General features: G+C 44.6%; 2 protein-coding genes across 2 annotated transcripts in view; one reads left to right on the top strand and one right to left on the bottom strand.

The window, feature by feature from the left end:
• SWAP70 (switching B cell complex subunit SWAP70) overlaps positions 1 to 10,098 on the top strand; it is a 39,125-nt gene extending 29,027 nt beyond the window's left edge. The window contains exons 8-12 of the mRNA XM_065636104.1: positions 3,503 to 3,610; positions 5,053 to 5,219; positions 6,022 to 6,220; positions 7,256 to 7,352; positions 8,089 to 10,098. Coding sequence (XP_065492176.1) covers positions 3,503 to 3,610; positions 5,053 to 5,219; positions 6,022 to 6,220; positions 7,256 to 7,352; positions 8,089 to 8,198 — 681 coding nt within the window. The 3' untranslated portion in view covers positions 8,199 to 10,098. The remainder of the gene's footprint in view (positions 1 to 3,502; positions 3,611 to 5,052; positions 5,220 to 6,021; positions 6,221 to 7,255; positions 7,353 to 8,088) is intronic.
• Positions 1,374 to 21,561, bottom strand: LOC135989827 (uncharacterized). The gene is made up of 9 exons (XM_065636890.1): positions 21,534 to 21,561; positions 20,917 to 21,144; positions 17,618 to 17,781; positions 13,660 to 13,772; positions 12,502 to 12,552; positions 12,203 to 12,352; positions 7,989 to 8,167; positions 4,542 to 4,671; positions 1,374 to 3,246 (listed from the first exon to the last, which is right to left on the bottom strand). Exons 1-6 carry the CDS (start codon positions 21,559 to 21,561, stop codon positions 12,265 to 12,267), a joined length of 672 nt encoding a protein of 223 aa, XP_065492962.1. The 3' UTR covers positions 1,374 to 3,246; positions 4,542 to 4,671; positions 7,989 to 8,167; positions 12,203 to 12,264.
• Positions 21,562 to 21,883: the final 322 nt, after the last annotated feature.

The raw sequence follows: 21,883 nt of genomic DNA on the forward strand, positions 1-21,883 counted from the left end.
TTCAAGCTTTAAGCTCAATCTCTGTGCTTGAGCTGAGCTTCTTGAAGAGTAATTAGGCATTTATTTCGTGTTCAGGTGTTCAGACACATTGAGCGAACTCCTCCAGAGGAGCTGAGCTTGTGTTGGCGTCAGCCCCCCCGGATGGGCGGGTTGAGCCTGCAGTAAAGCGTCAGTGCGGGCTGCAGCGGTTCCTGAGCATGGTCAGCAGGCTGGGCCTAACTCCCCTGGCCCAGCCCTGTCCCCTGTATTTACGAGGGTATTGTGAAATGAGGGTAAAAGAAAACCCAGCTGTGTGGATGGTGTTTGGGGGCTGGAGAGTCTAGTATTATCAGTTACTTGTGGGTTTTTTGGTTTTCTTTTCTGTCAGGCATGTCTGTCAGACTTGGGGCTTTCCATTAAGATTTTCCTATATAGTCTTCCAAGGTTCTGTTATGTGAATAGTACGTATGGGGGAACTCTTCACACAGACGTAGTTTCCAGAGATATAAATTTAATTTACAAAGATACAAAGTGATTTTGTGAGTATGCATAGGCATAATTTTACTAGAGTAGTTTGGGAGAGATTTATAGAGGTGAGACAGACACATAGCAACTGTCTATAAACTGTTTAAAAATGCATGTTCCTTGTAAATGCTAGATTCAATTCTAAAAGCCGAGAATTGGACTAGAAGTTTCTGAGTATTAGCAGAAGACTTGCTGAATACATTGTTTTCCCATTGTTTTCCTTGTAGACAGCTTTTTAGTCTGAATCTAACGTCTAGCAGGAGATACCAAGGTGCTTTTGCTGTGGCTGCACCTCTTGACAGTAGGTTGAACACGGTGATGGATCTTTGTACTTTGGAACAGCTGGTACCTCTGCAATAGTTCACCACAGAGACTTGATTAGTATCCAGATATATTTCCTATCTTTTCTTTTTAAAGATTTGCAAGAAGAGTTACTATGGCTTTTATTGCCACAATACCTTTAAATGAGGAGTGTGCCTTGGAAGTAACTTAGAACGCTGTGAAATGCCTCCCTTCTCAACATTTTGGCTGCTGAGTCCCTGCTGCTAGAGCAGCCCAGGTGCTCAGTCTAGAAAGCAAATAAAATAATCGAAAATGTATCTTTTAAAAAATCTTGTCATTAAGTCACAATTTGTGATGAGGAGTGTTTTATCTTTTTTTAATAACATTGCACAGACAGTGCTGATGTAGGTCTTATACTGTTTGCCTTAAATAGAGTCTGACAGTGGAAAACTGTATTTTAATTTCATTTTAGCATCCAAAGTTCTACCATATGTTTAAGATTCAGAACGCAAAATATACTTTAAAGGATAGCCTGTGTTACCTGCAAGTTACTGGTAAGTAATATACCTGGTAACAGAAATCACAGGGCTGGATTTCGGTGTTGAGCTTACTTTATTAAGAAAAAATTAGGGGGAGGATAACATGAGAGCAACCCCAAAGGAGCAGAAGGATGTCAACAGGCTCCAAGGAGTTCTGTAAAAATCGCAGTGGGTAAACTAAAGAGAGTTGCAGTAAGAAGTGTCTTTCGAAGTGGTCTGGATGAAAATTACTTCTCAAGGAGAGTGGTTTAGTCACTGACATGAACCACTGCACTTAGTCAAAGTGGAATCAGTGAGGAGGTACAGTGTTGGAGGAATTTGAAGTGTTTGATTAGTTAGAAAAATGTTCTTCAAGGAAAATGCTTTGTAAATGGTTCAGGAAACCGAATTGTTCTGGAAAGCTTAGAGTTAGATTTGCTCCTAATGGTCGTGAGCCACCACTGACGCAGCATCTGCCCAAGTGCGCTTTGAGACACGTTTGTGTGTTGATAGCTCCTGCAGTAGAAAGTTTCAGAAGAATAAGAGCCTTTGTCTAAAATATATTTTTTCATATTTTTAACGGAAGTTTGAGATACACACATAGAACAGACTGCAAGGTAAGTTTTTCTTTTCAAGAGAGCATGCGCAAGACTTGTGCACCCTTTCTGTTTCAGTTTGGGGTCTCTCATGGGATTTGGAGACTGCCAACTAACCCCTGTGGGAACGGTGTGTTCCTGCTGATTCCCCCTCCCTCCCCACCTCCACCATTTGGGGCTTTTCGCTAAACTGCATGGTCGCTGCCAGTAACCTTACCTGCCAGGAGCTGGTGGCCTCTGACACGAATTCAGTGGGAAGTTGCTGATGAAAGAGTGGACAAACAGGGCATTTTCTTGTTGAGTTCCCTGGCAAAAGCCTGGCACCCGCCCTTGCCTGTGACTCTGCACGTTCGCCCTCTCAGCTCGGCATTGGCAATGTTTGTGTAATTTCAAAGTGGGGAAGGAAATCAAAAGAAAATTTCACTTAAATAGGCATCTTGGATTTGACTACAATTACATGCTTTTAAATGTTTTGGCAGAGGAGCAATGCTGCTTTTAAAAGACTGACATCATTCAAGCCTTTCAAAGGAGAGCAATTCTGTGCTATCTTCTACAGTTAAAAACAAACTAGGAGCCTTCTTCTTCCCCTCTTTCCATCTATTTCCGACTAGAGTGATATCACACACACTTAAAGGAATGAAAATTTTAGCTTGGCAGTTTTCATTGTTTAGGCATCTCATTAGTTCATCGAGGTTGTGTGAGAGAAGATGGTTTAAATGTGGTACCTTCCAAAAATACTGAAGATGGGTGTCCTGCTCTTGCTGAGGGTCTGCGGAAACAATTTCGCCAGCCTGGTGTATTACAAAAGAAGGGTGCTTGCTCTGTTTCCTCTAAAGCATCAGATAAGTTTCTTAGGAAAATTCTGTGAAACAATTATTTTGTTTTCAGTGTTGGTAAAGTTTTGGCTGGTACTTGTACAATTTTAGTCTGTGCATTCTAAAAATACATGCTATCAAAATTCTGACGAAAGGAAAAACTGTGACAACTATATGTGAAATCAAGATGCAAAATGTTAAATAAGTTGCAAAAAGGTGCGAAGGTACCAGCAGCTGTTTCCTAGGTCTTAGCTCTGACTAGGCTAATTTTTCCCCTAGTTGCAAGTGATGATTATTGACTAGAATTTTATTTACCTTACATGGCAATTTAGGGGATGTTAAAGGGATGTGATTCACAATAGCACAATCACTTATTATAGCCAAAGTTTGCAGCACTTCTGCTTTCCCATGGCACTTTAGTGCTTCTCACTTCTGTTTCTGTATGAACTCCGTGCATGCTGGCATGGTTTCACGGTTGGAACTCCTGTGCAGTTCTGCCTGCAATGTGGTTTTCCGTAAGAGTTTTCTATCCTGTATGAGATAGAGAAGAAAATATAGCGATTTCTATTCATCGTGCAAAGTAGGACTCAAAAGAAACTTGGAGAAAGTCTGATAATTGACTTTTCATTGGTAAATTTAAAATTGTCTTGCAGATAAAAATATTTAAAACTATATGTAGAGATTGAGAATAGCCAAAAAATGTTAAATAAAATTCCATTCCCTCCAAATGTTTTCATTTTGACAAACTTTTTTTCATTCTTTTCTTCCCCCTGCTCTTCTCTTCCAGCAACTGGAAGCAGCAGCTGCTCGTGCTGCTGAGGAAGAGAAGAAAAGACTTCAGACTCAAGTCGAATTGCAAGATCGCTTCAGTTTGGAGCTGGAGAGAGAAAAAATGGTGAGTAGCGCACATGTTTTTTGCTGTGATTCCACGTAGCGAGCACCACGTTCAGCAATGACTTCCCTCACAGGCAGTCACTGAAAGGATTCTGCAGATTTTGCAGGAGGCTGGGGAATGCAACCTGTGTTGCTTTTATTAGAGACATAGGAATAAAATATTTTTACTGGTGAATTTCAGTACTAGAACAGCTTGCCTACAATTTGGATAGCATTCAAAGCTTAAATATTATTGGAAAATTGGGAAGAATTTGACTGAAAGATAAATGCAGTTATCCTTGCAGTTGTCAAAGATGGAGAACCTGAGGCCAGTACAGACTATATGAATATGCAAAATGAACACAGGCATAATCAAAATGCATTTTAAGAATTTTCTGACTTGAATATGTTCCTAAAATTATTGGGTTTTTTATACCGTGTGTTAAGTTTATACACACACACAAATATTAAAAAATTAAAGAAATATTGTAGTTTTACACCATTATTACTATAATCCACACTGAGAATTTCCAAAATAACTAATTTTCAACCTTGAAGGGCTTTGTCAGGCTTAATAGGCTTTTCTGTTAGCTGGAGAAAAGCAGCAGAAATAGTCAAGTTGATGAGATGGAACGTCTTGGGACAAAAATGCACACAGCACTGCTTTGTGGGCTGGGCAAAGGCCTGGTGTGATCTTTTGGGTTGGTGGGATCCAGGTCAGCTGAGGGGAAGCAGGCTGCAGACCCGGGGAGCGGGACGTGCCATCCTGCCAGCCGTGACAGCCCTTTCTCGCTGACGGGAGGAGCTGTGCCCACCTCCCGTGCGGGTGTGTTACCTACGGCTCCAGCCGAGCTTCTGGTGCTTGGTCCCGGCCGGGTTCAGAGCCAGCTGGCTGCTGCTGTCCCAGCATAGCGAGGGGTCTGCAGCATCTCCTCACTTCCTCTACCCCTTACCTTTGTTTTTCGTTAGAGCTGGTCTTCCCTTAGCAAACCCAACCTCGTTAGCCGATTTCCACCTCTTTATCAGTCCTGTGGTGTTGCGGTGCCATCATCCTGGTTTAAGTGTGTAAAACACAGGACTTGCCTGAGGAAAGGAGTGGGAACAGTGTAATTAAACCAGCCTGACATTTGCGTCTGGGCACTCTACACACTTTCTCTTCCTTCAGTTTTGTGTGTATCTGTAAATTAACTGACAAGATCAAACTGCTTCAAGTTAGGTTTAAACCCCTGTAAAAAAATCCATCCTGCATGAAGTAGAGCAATGTAAGTAATCTGTATTATTATATATATATTTTTAATGCTCTTAGTTACCTACAAGTCTAGACTCAATTTTAGCAGTTTTGCTCTGCAGGCAGCAGGAAGAGGTTTGTCTCTGAAAACATTTTGCGAGGCAAGCCTGGCCAAGTCCTTTAAAAACTGGAAACTTGAATGGTATCTCATGTGCATCCTCAATTTATGCTGCTAGGTAAGACAAAAAATGGAAGAGCAGGTTGCTCAGAAATCCTCTGAACTGGAACAGTATTTACAGAGAGTACGTGAACTGGAAGAAATGTATAAGCAGCTACAGGAAGCTTTGGAAGATGAGAAACAGGCACGTCAGGATGAAGAGACTGTAAGGAAACTTCAAGCTAGGTATGGCTTTCGCCTGCTACAGTTTCATTTCAATTCCCTGCTCCCCTCTGCACTAATAACTAACTGTTCCATACTGTTACAGATTGTTTGTGTCTTAGACACACTGCTGGAAAGGGGGAACTAGCTTGAAGTCCAAACGCAGTATAGTTGTTTTTTTTTTTTTCCTTAAACTACAAAGGCTAAAGCTGGTATTTATGATATATTAATGTGTTTGATTAGCCCTTAGCAGTGCCAGTGCTCAGCAGTTTCAGAAAAGCAGGCGTGCTTATTTTTCACTGGGTGTTGTGCATGTCAGCACTTGAAAAACTGAGATCATGCTGTACAGACTTTTCAGTTGTGTAGTCTAGAAAGCACTAACTGTAAATATGACTTTCTGCAGTATTTTATCACAGGTTTAAATTGTTTTTGATAAAGGGTTAAGTCTCCTCATACAGGCTTTGTTTAGTGTGGTTTGTTTCTTCATATATTCAGTCCTCCGAAGACAATGAAGATAACTGATGCATGCTTGTTTCTTCTGTGGTTTTCAGTGTCAATGTTGTGTATTTGCTTTATTGACTAAATTTTCTGAATAGCCCTTTGTGTCAGTCAGGCTGCTTGCACTGCTGGCATCATTTTCAGCTTTACACTGAAGACAAGCCAACAAGCAATAACTTCTTCCTTGCTTCCCAAGTTTGTGGGTTTTGGGTTTGTTTTGTTTTTAAAAAAGGGAAAGAAAATAATTAGCTTGGCTTCCCTACACGTATGCTACGTAATGGACACAGTTTACTTTAAAGTGCAGTTAACATTGCAATCCCCATTGCAGGTTACTGGAAGAGGAGTCAGCAAAGAGAGCTGAACTGGAAAAATGGCACTTGCAGCAGCAACAGACCATTCAGATGACAGAAGCAGAGAAGCAAGAGCTGGAAAACCAGAGAATGATAAAGGAACGGGCTCTTCAGGTTGCTATGCAGCAACTGGAACAACTTGAACTGGAAAGGAAGGAGGCACTTGAGCAATACGAGGTGAGCTGTACTGTTCATCAACCTCTCATACTTACCCAGGTATTCAGTAGTTTAACTGAATTTGAAGGATTCTTTAAGGATTAGTATGACAGAAAAATTATAACAACAGGTAGGATAGTTTTGGGTATTTTTAGCTGAGACCAGTAGATACATTTCAAGAAGAGGACATGTTTCAGACCTTTATTCTTTTGTCCCAATTTGCAGGCAAGCCAGCTAAGTCATATCCTGAAATACTCTGTATACGTTTGTCTTCTACATAGACTAACTATTCTTATGTGGTCTCGTTGCTGTTGTAACAAAATGCCTTACGCTTTTGAAGTAGTTATTGTTGCACTGTTTTGTTGATGTCACGGGGCAATATTGTCTTCTACAGATAAAAAAATCAATGGGCTACTGTAGGTCCTTGCTCCTCAAAAAGGTATTTAAGCACTGAGCTGGTGTCCAGGATAGCGAGGAGTTAGCCCAGAGTCTCATGTGCAGCAGTGCCTTGCGTCCCACATGCCAGCTCTGCTCTCTGCTCCCCTGTTTCTGGTGAGGGCCAGTAGCTGCGCTCAGGGAAAAAATGAGAGTCAGAATCCAGTGAGTTCAGAGCCTGAAGTGCCACATACTTTTTAGGGCTAGCGAGGTGTTGATCCTGCGTGTATTTAGGTTGGGAAACAAACACGGCTGGATTTCTGTGTAGGGAGCATGTTTGTGCTGGCTGTGCCGTTGGGGTTGGCGCTGTGAAGGACACGCTTGTGAGCTGTCTCAGCTGGCACACAACACAAATGCTGCAGTGACTGCAAGCAAGGGCCTGGGCGGGGGCCACTTCACAACTTACCGTGTTGGTGTTATATCTAACACCATTATTAGATTGCTTCTGGCTAGTACTTGACTGTTTTTTATCTGACATCTCAGGCTTTTTCTATATGAAACATCATTTACTACTCTAAAGGAATTGCTGAATACAATAGACATAAACCCCCCACTTTTTTTTTTAATATATAAACAGAGTAAAGTCGTTCTTGTTTTCAAGTGGGCTATATCTTATTTCAGGAGGTTAAGAAGAAGTTGGAAACAGCAGCTAATAACACCAAGAGTTGGAAAGATAAAGTAGCTCATCATGAGGGATTGATTCGACTAATAGAGCCAGGTAAGTTATCAACAGAAAAGTTACAAAAAATGTATATTCATTCTGTCTCATATACTTAGATCACCTAGTGATTTCCTGAAGTCTGCCTTTTCCTGTAGCTTATTGGTTTCATGGCAGCCTATAAATATCATGTTTGTGACAACTGCTGAAGGTAACTTTCAAGTCTTTACCTCTACTGGCCCTACTATAATAGTTTTAAAATTAATAATAATAATATTATTATTTAACAAAGCAAGGATCAACCTGAACATTGTGTGGTTTGGGTGTTTAATGCAGTTAGCACAAACGCTAATTGCCAAAACCATCAAGTAATGATAGCGAAAATATTTGATTTTGGGGAGGAGTTTAATTTCTTAGCTTACTTAACAGCATGCTAGCCCAGAGGAAAGTGGCTTTGTAATGCAGTGCTGGAGAGATCGCTTTCCTGCACGGACATCTCCGAAGGCAAGAAGAAGAGGGGTTTACTAAGATACAATTATTTGGGGGCAGGAGGGGAGTTGGGAGAGAAGGATGCAGAAGATTGCAGCAGTTGACAGCTTCCCACACTAAGGTGTCCCAGGTGTTCTCATTCCTCAGTTAGGCAGGTCCTTAGGTCACCCAGAGAGGGTTTCCAGTAACAGAAGAGACAGCACTTACCAAATTGTCCTGTGCGAACACTGGGGCTGGCCCACTGACGGTGGGTGAGCGATGTCCCTGTTGGAAACACCTGTCTCAAGTGTTGCACCCTGTCTTTCAGGCTCCAAGAATCCTCACTTAATCACGAACTGGGGCCCGGCCGCCTTCACTGAAGCTGAACTCGAGCAAAGGCAAAAGAGCTGGAAAGGGAAAAAAGCCACTTCTGAGTAACAGCAGCAGCTGATGTGACTAGAAGCCCACCTGTGGTCCTTCTGCTTTGCGCAGAACAGCTTCTTGCTTATAAAGAGCTCAGTCTGCTCATCATGTTGGGTCTTTCGACAGAGAAAATACTGTTTACCACATAGGAGTGTCTACTCAGAGCCCAGTAATTACAGTATGTGGTGTCTGACAGTACTTACTGTTTTCCCTCATGTTTCCAGAAATTCTGTTCTTTTATACAAAGCTTCTCAACTGAGGATTTTTATTTAAATGTAGCTTGTGACAGAGTTGTTTCTATACTAGCCTGTAACAATCTGACAGCATCTAACTGATCACGTAGCATCGCTTTCATTCCAAAAAGTGAGGGAAGCAATTGTTTCATTAGTTCAGTTCGTATAACCTAAAGCCAGGATAAATCTGTCCTGGAGGTTCTGAGCGGCTGTGAGATGGAGCATTCCCTTTCCCTCCACTGAGTCTCCTTTTATTTTTGCTCTCTCTGTTGCTCTTTGCACAGTGCTTAGTGCTCAAATAGATTCTTCCTCAGCAAGGGAGGCTGGATCACTGGCTACCTGCTGCCTGGTCGGATTTTGTGTCCTGTTTTCCTCTGTTTGCAGGAATCCAAGGAAAAGAACTGGAAAGATTCATGTACAAATGTACATGAAAAAAAAAAACCACCAAAACTTGAGTGCTCTTCATAGTTCAAAAGATGCAAAGTTTTGACTTAAGGTTTGTGGAGCAGAGAAGTGAAAGATGATGGCACATACAGGCCAGCAATCATCTGCGTCAAGGCCATGTTTGTGCAAGAAATCCGATTATATATACTGCTAGTTTAGATGCAACACCTATTCTTAATTGGAGGCCAGATTAAAAAAAATGCAAGAGAAAAAAATTGACCTTTTAATTTTAGATTAAAATGATAAATGTGTAGCAATACTACTTTAGAGAAAATTAATTCCCGTCAGTAAAATAATTTCAGCATTTCTAGTAACAAGGCTTCTCAAATAGCCCACTGCTCTGCCTTGAACTCTCCAGGGACAAAGCCAGTTATTTCTGTTCCAGTGGGGAAAAGGAAGAAGTCTGTGATTTTGCTTTGTAGCTCTGCCACAGCAGCCAAGAAGTCAGTTCTCAAAATGTCTGTACAATTAGGAAAAATACTGGTGTATTTAGCAAGAGACTATGTGCCCCCTCCAGAAGAGCGGGTGCCTGTTGGTGTGGCGTGTCAGTCAGCTGTGTACGTATATAGAACATGTACAACCATCTCTTAGCACCTGCTTTTTAGTTCAGCTAAATGTTAAATTATTTTTAATAAGAAGTGAATTTTTCAGGCAGATGACCAGTGTGTTTGTGTACAGCACGGTGATACTTTGATCTCAGAGAGCAGAAGCTGTTCGAAAGTGATCTTCAGACTTGGAAGTGAATAGCATTTTATTTGCCTATTAACTAAGACTCAAATACTGAATCTTCTCAGACATTTCTTCTTTGGTTATATTTTTATACTAATTGAAATCTTTAATGTTTCAGTAAACTGAGTGCTCATTAGAATGGCAGGAAAATCCAGGATCTTCGTTTTTGTATTTACTGTACAGGAAAGCAGCAGTTCCTTAAGCTTCCTAACAAGGCATTTTAAAAATTGATTATGTTTACAGAAGAAATGTGAAAAAAACTGTACTAGAAATACTAATGTATACATTGTTAAACTTTGCTAAAGGAGATGGAACAGTATTTATAACTACCAAATAAATGTCTTTTAGGTGGAGAGCAGAAGGTATATTGGGGCTAAAGGTTTAATTTTTCTAACAGTCTTTATTTTGGACAAATGTTTTTTAAGAATACCAAATGATGCATGTTTTCATGTTTTTTACTGTTCTTTAGAATTGGCTATTTAATAAAGTAATACAAAGTCATTTACATTTCTGAATTAATTGATGTCTTTTCACATGGCGTCCTTCTGGGTTACTGGAGTTCAGAAGCCAGTAATTGTTGTGTGGAATTATCACTTTGATGAAAGAAATACACTCTTACTGATCAACAGGATTTGAATTAAAGCTATAATAAAGGCCATGTTCACACAGACAATACAATATAATTTGTCTTAACAGCAACACTTTTTTTTTACCTGTTCATATTCAGTACACTTTGATACGGTATTGTGATGCTCAGCTACCACAGCCAGCATTGCTCCATAACAGAATTAGCTGTTTTCTGAAACACAAAGCTGCCAGATGAGAAATGAATTGATACAGGGGTTGCATCTACAGTAACACATCAACCCTTGGAGGGAGAGCCTGGGACATGGGCAGACGTGACCTCATCAGTGAGCTAATGGGGGAAAACCTCTGCGGAGCGATGTGCCTCTGCGGGCAAAACAGCCCTTCATTGAAATGTCATCTGCATGCGTCTATCTTGAGCTATTTATTTCTTATTCACTATTAGAAGAGGAAATGAGACAAGTCTCCTTTTAGCTTTGTTGGCCCTGCTTGCTCTGACAAATTAAGAAAGCTTTGTATGAAGTGTTGCACAGTACAAGTGGGGGAAGAGGTTGGTTTAAAAATTAACCAATCTGCCCTTTAAGCAAAAAAATACCACAGTAGAATAAGTCCATTAAAAGTAAACTAAACACAGCATTCAAAGAGAGAGTAGAGCTGTGAGTCAGAGTCACCACCCCTCGTGAACCAGCACAGCATGAAAAAGTGCACCCCCGTGCAGTATCATTTCTGGTGAGCCCAAGGGTTCCAGAACTCCTAGTCTAGGAAACCAACGGGGCTGGTAATGGTGAGGATATCCACACTGAAACGTGATGCTACGGGGAGGCCAGCAGCAAGGCTGCGTCTGCTCTCCTTGAACCCTCAGGAGATGCACTGGGTGGCTCAGTCTGCTTGTGTTGACTGCCAGATTCAGGTTTACCTGCTGCTGATGGTGGAACAGTCTGCAAACCAAGAACACAGTACCACGCTTTTTTCTCCTAAGACAGACAGGTGTGGGTGTTTTTTTTGTTTTGGGGGGGTGGGGTTTTGTGTGTGTGTGTGTGTGTGTGTGTGTGTGTGTGTGTGTGTGTGTGTGTGTGTGTGTGTGTGTGTGTGTGTGTGTGTGTGTGTGTGTGTGTAGTATTTGTTTTGGGTTTTTTTCCCTCCCCGTGATCATTTTATGGAGCTGATTATGAGACACTTAACGTCTTTGTTCACTCATTTCCAAACTGTGACAGGCTGGTTTCCAGCAACTCATATTCTGGTTAACTTCCCTGCACGAACAGCCACAAAAGTAAAGCCTATATGGCAAAACAACAGCATGTTAGGACAATATCTGTACCCTGTGGCTGGGGGGTGGGCACCCATCCCAAAAGAAGTGTCTGTTCAGTCCCACAGAGCTGCTGGAACAGTAGCTGCACTGTCTAGGTCAGTAAATGTGAACTGAAAATAACTGCTCTGATTTTTATCTCAAATATGTGAAGCAGTGAAGTAAACAATTTTCGAGCAAACCAGAGTATGGCCAGGAAAGGAGATACCCATAAGCTCGTTTAGCTGCTTGGGAGACAGATGCAATTAGCTGTTCATAAAGCAAAGGGCACCAAAGAGAGGCATTAAAATGTGCCATAAAGTTGTCATCTGTAATAGAACGAAAATCTCCTGCAACGCCAGTAAGATTTTAGTTCCCCCACTCATCAGTTAGGGACTTTCCAACTCTGCCTGCACTATGCTGGTTCTATGAAAATCGTGGCTCTCTTTTTTCCTTTATTTTTTAAAAATCCGACGCTCTGGCGCGGCGGGGGAGCCCCCGGCCGGGCCGCCCGGTGGAGCGGGCGGTGCAGCCGGCGGCCCGAGCCAGCGCCGGGGCCGCTCATCGCCGGGCGGCCGCTCATCGCCGGGCGGCCGCTGCCACCTGCTGGTGGCTCAGCCTCCGGGCCCCGGGCCTCCCCACTCGCCTTCGTCACCCCGTGAACGTGTCCCGAGACTGTGACCCCCCCTGCAGCTCCACTGCCCTTCAACAGCCGTTTACCGCAGAGAAGTGCAATGACGTACCGAGGCGGGGAAAACGTTAAGCGCCCCGCGGCTCCTGCTGCATTGCCGTCACCTCAGTGCTGTCAGCATAGCTCGCTCTTGTCCTTCAGTTCACGAGTCACTTCAGTTCTTCTCTTCTCTCGGCTCAGAGTATCTGATCCCAGACACCTCCTGTGAGCCCAGAAAAAAGGATTTTAGAACACAAGTGATTATCACCGGCCTAGGATAAATTTATACTCAGAGCCCTGAAGCTAATTCAAGCATATTTTCCAAAAATACCCCCACTGCACCATGGAAGGACAATGTGTACAGTCAGGTACCTCATCCAGCCGTCAGCTGCAGCGCAGAGCTTGGGCTGCCTTACAGCTTTCCTAATGGGAGCAAAGCAGAACAGAAATAGAAAGTTTGTGACACTTCATGAATTTAGAGACTATCACAACTTCCATGCATTGAGTCTCACTGTGAACTTCAACTACTTAAAGCAGAAAAGCACCGTTTCATGAAACTGGCTTTCTGGGTATGTCAAGAGTATACAACCTTCAAAAAATGAAAAGGCCAGTGGTTGTTTCAACACTTAAGGTGAAAAAAAGCTGCTTCTCACCTCCAAAATAAATTAAAATTGGTACAGTATGATGCAAAACAAAAGATAAAAACATCCTGAAAACCCTTGAGAGGGAGAATTAATGAGGCAGTTTTTAACACCTACAAGCACAATCCTGGAAAGACCACTTGACAAGAGCCCCTTGCCCCACTTATTTCTGATATTTTAGCCTAATTGACAAAGGTCATGTAAAAGGATATGGGCAGCTGGCCGGAGGAAAGCCCATGACAGACTGAACAGCATGTTGATTCAAAAAAAAAAAAAAAAAAAAAAAAAAAAAATTACAAACCTCAGAACAATTGTACTCACCTTTCCCCATTGGCCATTATTTTAAATTCCTTAATATAGAAAACAAGCACATAAAATAATAACCCTTTCTATCTTTAGTCAGTGTGCTCATTGCTCACATCTCTCTTCTGCCTATCAAAGGAGTTTGCTCTAACACCAGCTTTATACACTGTTATTAATATCATTGCTAATTAATACAGGTACTTGCCATAGCTACAGCACACAAACATCTTTTACAGGATCTGGGCCTGATAATGTCTTCATGCAAATGCTCACCTGCTCTTATTCCTGTTTTCGCTTATTTTCTGAGCACAGGACAGCAATTTTCTCAGGCAACACAGATTTCAGCACGGGGAACCTCCCAGGGTGTTTGTGAGGATGTTTGAGTGCAATTCGTACAGGCCTGTGCCGGCTGATCTTGCCCACAGTTGCACAAGGTGTCTGTGTCTTTTCACTTAAGTTGGTCAACAAGTCTAATTTGAACACATAAGTATCTCGGGACTGAAAACTCAAGCATTGACATGAGGCAGTTTCAAAAGCAGCCCAGGCTTCCTCAGTGTTGGCGTTTACTAGCCATTTCAATGCCTACCAGAGCACGGAGATTTCTCTTTCTACTTCGAAAGGCTTGTGCAGCTCGGCCCCGGCACAGCACAAGTGCTGGGGAAGCCCAGGTCCTCTGGGCTGTTGGTTCCGTGGTCCTGACTAAAAAAAGAAAAAAAAAAAAACCTTAAAAACCTATTTAAGGTCAGACTCTGCTTAGACACCTTTAGAAAGTCCCCCTCACAGCACAGCTGGGATTGAAATTTTGCATTTGAGGCAGCCTAAGGTTGTGTTTTCCCAACCATTTCCTTTGCCAGCGATGCCTTGGGCCGTTTCGGTTTTTCCAAGCCCTGAAGTCAACCAGCACCTCTGCCTGCAAGGGAGGAGCACGCCCCAGTTCACCACTGGCTTTTTACCCTGCTGGAGAGATTGTGTTGGCCCTGAGCTGCTTTTTCCCAGAAAGAAGGTGGGAAATGATGGGGGGGCACAGCCTACTCACACACAAGTCCCCTCCAAAAAGCTGAGTGGCATGCTGGGGCCCAGGCATTCGGTGTGGGGCTGCTGTGTGTGGGGACAGAAGTGGCATCTTCTGCATCTTCTGTTTTGCTTCAGCATGGCCATCGCCTGCCCATGAGGGCTGCATGGTGCCCAAGGGGGTCACTGCTGGCCCATGGACCATCCTGGGGAGACAGAAAATCGTCACCCCAAGCCTGGTCCTGCAGCAGAGCTGTACATGGCCTCGTTTGCAGAAGAAACTTGCCTGCCAGTGCTCCCGCATGCTCTGTTCACTGTCACCATTACAGATGGCAAGAGCCAAACCCACAACTGCTCTCAGGCCACCTCCAGCCAGCAAATCCTCCCTGCCGGTAAACCCAGCGCATATATTCCTTGAAATCGTATTTCCAAGGCATGGGCAGCCAAGAGCTGGGCACCGGCACGGGGCATGGTACAAGAACCAGCTTGGCAGAACAGCTCACCAAAGAAAAACAAAAAAAGAAAAGCTCACCAGGTGCCAAAAGCCCTCACCAGGCTGGGCTGCTCCCCGACTTTTCTGCCATCTCTGCAGAGCACGGACAAGCCCTGCACGGCTTTGAAGACAGCTCTGTCTCCCCTGCTCACCCTGCTCTGACCGGTCACCCTGACTGGTGTCCCTGTGGCCCAGCTGACCGCGTACCGGTCAGCAGCGTTCACCACCCAGCCAGCAGACGTGCTCTGGTGCAGACCGGCGCAGCTATTTTAGCAGCAGGCGCCCAGGCGAGTGCCGGCCCAGGGCAGCACCCGCTGAGCCCCCACCACCTCCGGGTGAGCCGTGCTGCACAACCACTCGCTGTTCTTCCAGTTTTCCACTCTTTTCTCATTTTTATCTCACCCCTCCTGATTAGCCCTGCTCCCTACATGCCTAAGCAGGGTGAGAAGACTGACAAGATTTTTCCAAAGCCCCCGGCTAGTTCTGGGACCCGCAGCCCAGGACTCCGCCAGCTCCTGCCCCGGCAGGCCGGCCAGGCAGCTGCAGCTGCTCCCCTAGAGACGGGGAGAACAATAAGAAATACCAGATCTGCCGCAGGAATGCGGGAGATACCGTGGCGGGGGGCCCTGGTGAGTCTGGGCAGGATTTGCTCACAGCTTGGATGTAGACCAGAGGTTGCCACTTGAGCAGCCCTGTCGTCGGGCCGCGGTGACTTTGGGGATGCGCCGGGGGCCCGTCCCGCTGCGGCCCCCGCGGCCCCCGGACACCAGATGGCAGCCGGACCCCGCCGCGCCGCCCTCCCGCTGCAACCACTCACGGGAGCAAAGCTCTCCTCGGCGGGCCTGTAATTAATCACATCTGCGGATCCTGTTTTGAAAGGCAGATTCACACAGATGCGGTACTACGCAAGTTTTTTACGGCTGAGCTGGTAGCATGCTTGGAGCTTGTGTACGTGCAGCAAGACACTGCTACTGCAGGAGGAAAAAACCCACTCTTCCTTTGCAAGAAAAGCACACGCAACACCAAACCAAAACCTTTTCTTACAGTTATGGATGACCTATATCACCAAAGAAAAGTAAAAAGAGCGAGGACCAGGCAGACTATGATGGACAAGGTTGCCAGCATACCCAGTCATCACAGCTTGGTGGGCTTCCACCGACCTGCAGTGGCTGAGCAGCAGCGGATGCACATCACCCCCTCGTGTGCTCCAGGCACATCAGTTACCCTGAGTTATTCAGGTGACTGAAAACAGGGTCTGCACCCACAGCTGCGAGGGCCTGACGCTAATTTAAGAGTCATACAGTTAATGTGTTGGGTAACATTTTCCCTCAACAACTTATGAACTTTAATCCAATTTTGAAATGTAGGGGAGGCTAAGTTGGATTACATTAACTTAACTGCTCATGTCATAAGCTCTTGAGAAGTGGGACTGGAGGCTTTTTTCCTCCAGAAACCTTTTGTTGGCCCACAAAATCCTTGTTTTTTTCTTAGCTCAGACACCAAAAGGGGAGTTTTCAACTTCCAAAAATAAATCAAAGACACGATGATGCCTGCAGGGTATTTGTTTCTCCATAGGAACGTGAACCTGGTGGTTTAGTTTAAGAGACTAAGCTAACTCTCACATTTTCTACATTCCTCCTTTTCCTGATATATCAAGATAGACAGGTTTGAACTGTTGTTTTAATGAAAACCTACTACTCCTGAGAGGGTTTCCTGTTTTAGAAAGCTGATATTTCAGAGCTACAAAATTCCAAACGATTTGACTTGCTAACACCTTCGTCAGGTCCCTTAACCTCCTTATGCCTCAGTTGCCCATTGAAGAAACATGAGTGACATTTATCCACGAAAAAGCACACAGACTAATAAACATTTGCAAAATACCCAGCTGTCCCTAAAAAGAGAGCTCTCTAAGTGATACCATGACAAACTGAAATTGTGTCTACAAGGTGCAAATCAGAGATTGCTACGTGAGGCCTCGGAAAGGGCCACGTGTACCAGGACAACCCCCGCACGACCAGATCCCCCGGCGCCAGCCCCTCGCCGGGGCACCTCCAGCTCCTCCACCTTCACGCGTGATCCCCGCTGGCCAGAAATCCTCTGCTGACCTCTTGGGTAACAACCACAAATAGAAGCAGCCGTTAGCTCTCTGATTAACTGAAGCTAAACCACCATGTAGCTCCTCACAAAGTATCAGGAAAATGAAGCCAGTACTCATGGAGTCACGCTGCGCTCCAGCCAAACCCTCTTTTGTCATCTCTAATCCAGGCTGCTGAATCAAACCCAGGTAGGTTTTCCCCTCCACTGTGCACTTGGAGCCCCAGAAACACCCTGGGGTAAATGTAAACAGGACTGACGGGCACATTGCATCACTGGACAGTTTTCAGAGATTAAGTTCTGCAACTCAGAGCAACAAGTTTTGCAGGTAGGTGCAAATCACTTGCTTAAGGCTTGAGTATTTGTGTTAAACTTGCAAATACAACGGGACTCCCTGAATATGTTGTTGGCCTTGGAAATTGATCTTCAGCTCCCAGTTCCATTAATTCTGCAATCCAAAATGTTTTCTTCACTGTTTTTTTCTTGTCTAGTAAAGGCAATTAGGATTTTTCAACTGTTCTAACAATTTTGAAGCTATAATATGTAAAAACACTTTATTGTGTTACCAAAGTTTCTCTGAGTTGTAAAATGCATTACAAAGGGGAGGGTGTCAGTCCCTCAATGCCGCTTGGGCTGCTCTCCTGTCAGAAAAAGACCACTGACATCTTGCAAAGCACGGGGAAAAGACTTATTGCCCAGATCCTGGAAACAGCGTAAAATATCGCCTTAGCTGGGCAAATCGGCACTGATTTCTCAGCACTGGTCCCTGGAGGTGCAGGTCTGCTGATGTCAAGGCTGTCGTCATTATTGCAGGGCTCACAGCCCTTGAGACATTTTATCTGCAAGCCCTAGTCCAGCCCACTGCACAGAAAAGCTCTTCAAACACTTCTGATAGGGACGGCTGGGATGTGAGAATGTCGAGTACTCTTGACGCTTCCCCACTCACCTGCTCCAACTGTGCCGCAGCGCGTTTTAGGGATCTCTGGAATCCGTGCTTTGAGAAGGCAGTTGCTCTGCTGTGTGACTCAGAAATCCTGCTGGAACATTGCTGCTTCCTGTCTGAACTCTTTTTTTTAAAGCCAGGTTTTCTTCCTGCTATGCCGAAGAAGCCTGTAAGAAAGGAAAAGACAGCAAAATTCAGGAAAATTACTATCTGATATGCACACTGCTCAGGATTACATGCCCATTTGGAAAATGGGAAAGCCACTAACGATTTTCAGAGCTAGACTTTCACCCATTATTTCTATCTGGCTGTTACTTTTGAGAGACTTGAAGGTCCATGTTATCATCGAAAGTTTCATGATAATTTCTTACAGAAAGATTATTGCATTTATCCCTTTGCATTTCAGGTAGATGAAGCACTTCCTAAGCTGCTCACTGAGCGCTGCTCAAGGGAAGGAGTAATTGGGTTTTTTGGGGGTGGGGGAAGGCTGAGACATAGCAACTTGCTGGAACAGCTGGAGCAGAGCCACGGAGAACCAGCCCTGCATGCTGACGGCAGGATGGCATGTCACTGCCCCACAGAGCTGCTGATAAGCCGCTTTGCCTTCTGGTGCAGCAGCACAAAGCTGCATGTGGGCTCATTTTCTGTTTCCCTGTGTTCCGCAATGCAGACATCCCCTGGGGTCCCAAAGTCGCAGGATGAAAAACTCATCCTTCCTTTTGGCCCGGATCCTGAATAGACATATGCACATGCTTAGCACCGAGCATGTGAGTAGCAACACTGATCTCCATGGAGCAATCCACATGCTCGAGACTCTGCACATTTGGGAGTGGAGGAGAGAAGGACACTTGGTTCTTTGGTCGCCTGTTTTACATACCACTGGTGGAGATCCCACCCAAGAGAGAGCTGTGCAGCAGTATGGCGCTGAATTATGCGGCTATTTTTATTTCCATCACTTGTGGCCGTGCTGAGACCTGCTACGAATTATCTGGGATATTACACCCCAGAGGAGTCAAAACAACAGGTCTTGCTGCAGACTGCCTGTGTTTAGTGGGATGATTTAGTTACTGCTTTCTCCCCCACCCCATCTTCTTCCTTATTCCCATTAGTGACACATTGGCTGCAGAGAAAAGTTATTCATGCTCTAGAAATGTAATATTTACTCAAAACAATTTTTATTTGGCTTGGCTTCTTCCCAGTGCCATAAAGTGATAGCCAACCCCAAGTGCTTACATAGACAACATGTGCATCTGAGTCATATTTATGATCCTAGATATAAAAAGCACACAATCTTGTTGTTTGGTGCAATAGGATGGGACTGAAGGCATCAACACGTCTTGAGCATAGCCTGCCTCTGGAATCTGCAGAAATTTGCCATGCTCCAAATTTAGAACTTGTGGGTGGAAGCTCAGACAGGAGCCAACTTTTTATACCATTACATCACAGGAATTGAGGGCTTCATGCCAAAGGATCCAAGGAAATTAATAAAGAGCAGAGGCTGTCCAGCTGTTGGAATTTAAAGTCACGGCAGAGAGGTAATTATTAATAAAAGTGGCTTTATTCAAAGCATAGTAATCTTATTGCTAAAATTGAACATATCCCCTCTTTACTGCAGCTTACTATTCTGTTGGAACTTGTAAAAATAATAGTAAGGAATTAACATGTGTAAGAGATAGGCCCAGTGAAGCCGGGATTGTTCTCGATAGAGGACACGTTTCAGTGATAACTTTCCAGCTAATGCTCAGCGAGTGCACGTGTCTGCCAGTGGCATCACCACTCCCTGGCTGGAGGAGACAGCTGGAACATGGCACGCATTCTTCCAGCTAAAACACACAAGGTCTCAAATGGACAGTGATCAAAGCTGTATCCAGCTAATTTGAAGAGCAATTCAATTTGTTTGACCTCCCTGTGCTGGGGCAGCCAGCGTAAGCTCAAATGTCACGGCCTCCCAGGAACCGATGGTGAAGCATCAAGGCTTGTTACCAAGAGGCACAGGGTGACCTGACTGACCTCCCAGCCCATTTGGGAGGCTCTGTGCATGCCCACAGCCCCTGTGGTGGACAGTCCTGTGTGCAGAGTGTGGCCTTGGCTTGGGTGAGGGCAGTGCTGGTGCTGGAAGGGGGCTACTGCCTGTGCATGGAGGGCTGTGCCCTGACAGACTGTGCTAGATGCTGCTTTCTGCGCATACAACAGGCACCTTCTTAGCTCCAACAGTGAACCTGCAGACCCGAGCAGGACAAGCTCCATAGAGAAAAAACACTGGGTCTGCACTCAGAAATGGTCGTGGGGTCTAGGTGCTGAGACTCTGCACGTCGAGGGCTGACCACAGGCTTGCCACGAAACATATAGGTAGGGGAATACATCAGTGTCTTTGGAAAAGGGGCTCCCTTGATGCTTAAACCACAGAAAGGTTGGTATGCAGCTTCAGAGGTTTACAGCTTATACTCTTCTCAAGGGTATGCAAAAGCTATGAATACTTAAAAATTTAGCTCTGGGTTCTCTAGGAAGTTCCCTGTTCCCATTTTACATGTAAACAAACTGAGATGGGAAGCAACTAAATGCTTCTTCACTGAAGCCATACGGTTGGCAAACCAAACACCAGAGTTCCCAAACAGATGCTCCCGCACCCACAGATACCACGTCATGCTTGCACATGTATTTCTTGCAGCAGCACATACCAAACAGGTTTACGTATCCGTGCCTCACCAAGTGCCAGCACAGCAAAGACCTAGGCCTGCAGCTCCCAACATTGCCTGCTTTGGTCTAAGCACCCACACAAATACGGCATCCCTTTCTCCAGGGAGACCAGACTTAAAACAAAACAAACAAAAAATCCACACACTTCAACCACAGGTCCACAAGTGACAATTTCTATGATGGGAAGCACATCATTGCTGGTAGGGAAAAGTAAGGGATAAATAGCAGAAATCAAGTCATTCTCTGTTTCTTAAACGTGGTGTTTCCATCTGCAACACAGGCATGTGTGTGCAGGGGGTGTTACAAGACTTCAGGCTGCTCTGGATTCAACAGGCTCTATTACTAGATAAACTTCCCGTATTTTACCTAGAAAAATACGATGCCAACCATTCATTCCTGCCAGAGAACCCACTGAGAGATCCTGGCCCTGCTCAAGTACAGCACTTCATCGGTATGTTTTCCCAGCATGTAGCTGACCATGCTGGACTGTGTATTTTTTTTGGTATGTGTGTGTATAGCTGTGAACATCTAAAGATTAAAATCCTGAGGTTTATTAAACATCCCCTTTATAGTTAAGAGATGCCCTCCTGCGATGCACGACTCACGGAGGTAAGCTGAGGCACTGCAGTGGGTGAGGAGAACCTTCGACTGCTGCTTTGCCCTGCGATGGGACGCGTCCTGCTGGGTGGGAACCTGGAGCTGGAGGGGCTCCTGGGCTGGCTGCGTGCTGAAAGCATCTGACATAGCTCTGAAGCATTTCTCCACTTCAACAAAGAATGGCATGAGACTTTGAGGAGGGACAACACAAGGTTTTCCTTGACTGCTACCAATACCTGCAATATGGGACTTAAGAGGAAGAATGGACTTTAGCAATTGGATGCTTTGAAGGGGAATTTATTTTAGAAAATTATTATCAGGGACAGAAAGCACTCAAAAAACTATCACCAGATATTTGTCATAGTAAAAAGACAAAAGACTACTTAATTCCTACTTGAGTGTCCCAAGATAGATTCAGTTTGAGGAGTAAAGTAGTTATTTTACCTACAGTCTCACGTTGTTACTCCACAGCTTTTCAGGACACGCTCCATGTTGTGCTACAGAGAGAGTCTGCAACTGCATCCACTGCCCCTCTGACATGTGCATAGAAGGTGGAAGACAAAAGCTGGCAAAATGAGCAGTCTTGAGGATACTGTCATGCACCCCAGAAGCCGGGAATGCCTACCTGTCAGAGCCAGACAGTGGATACTCATCGTCCCCAGTCCTTCTTTTCAGATATTGCAGGATAGCAACCTTGCTTCCTGGAGCACTGTGCTTGAGAAAGAATTGTAATCAGCAAGTGATTCTATGGAAACAGATTAAACACTTCAAGCTATAACCCAACAAGTTTCTAACCCATGACTAAACTCCAGCTCTCTTCCCGCTGGAGCCAGCAGCAATCCCTCCCACCCCATCTAGAGTTATTAGAAACGCAGCAAGTGTTGAAAAATTTGGAGACCTTGCCCATTCTTACAACTGGGCAAGAGTCGGGTTTACAAACTGCTATTTATGCTGCATAGAAACATCCTTCCCAGC

Source organism: Caloenas nicobarica, chromosome 5 (assembly GCF_036013445.1).
Source record: "Caloenas nicobarica isolate bCalNic1 chromosome 5, bCalNic1.hap1, whole genome shotgun sequence".
NCBI lineage: Eukaryota > Metazoa > Chordata > Aves > Columbiformes > Columbidae > Caloenas > Caloenas nicobarica.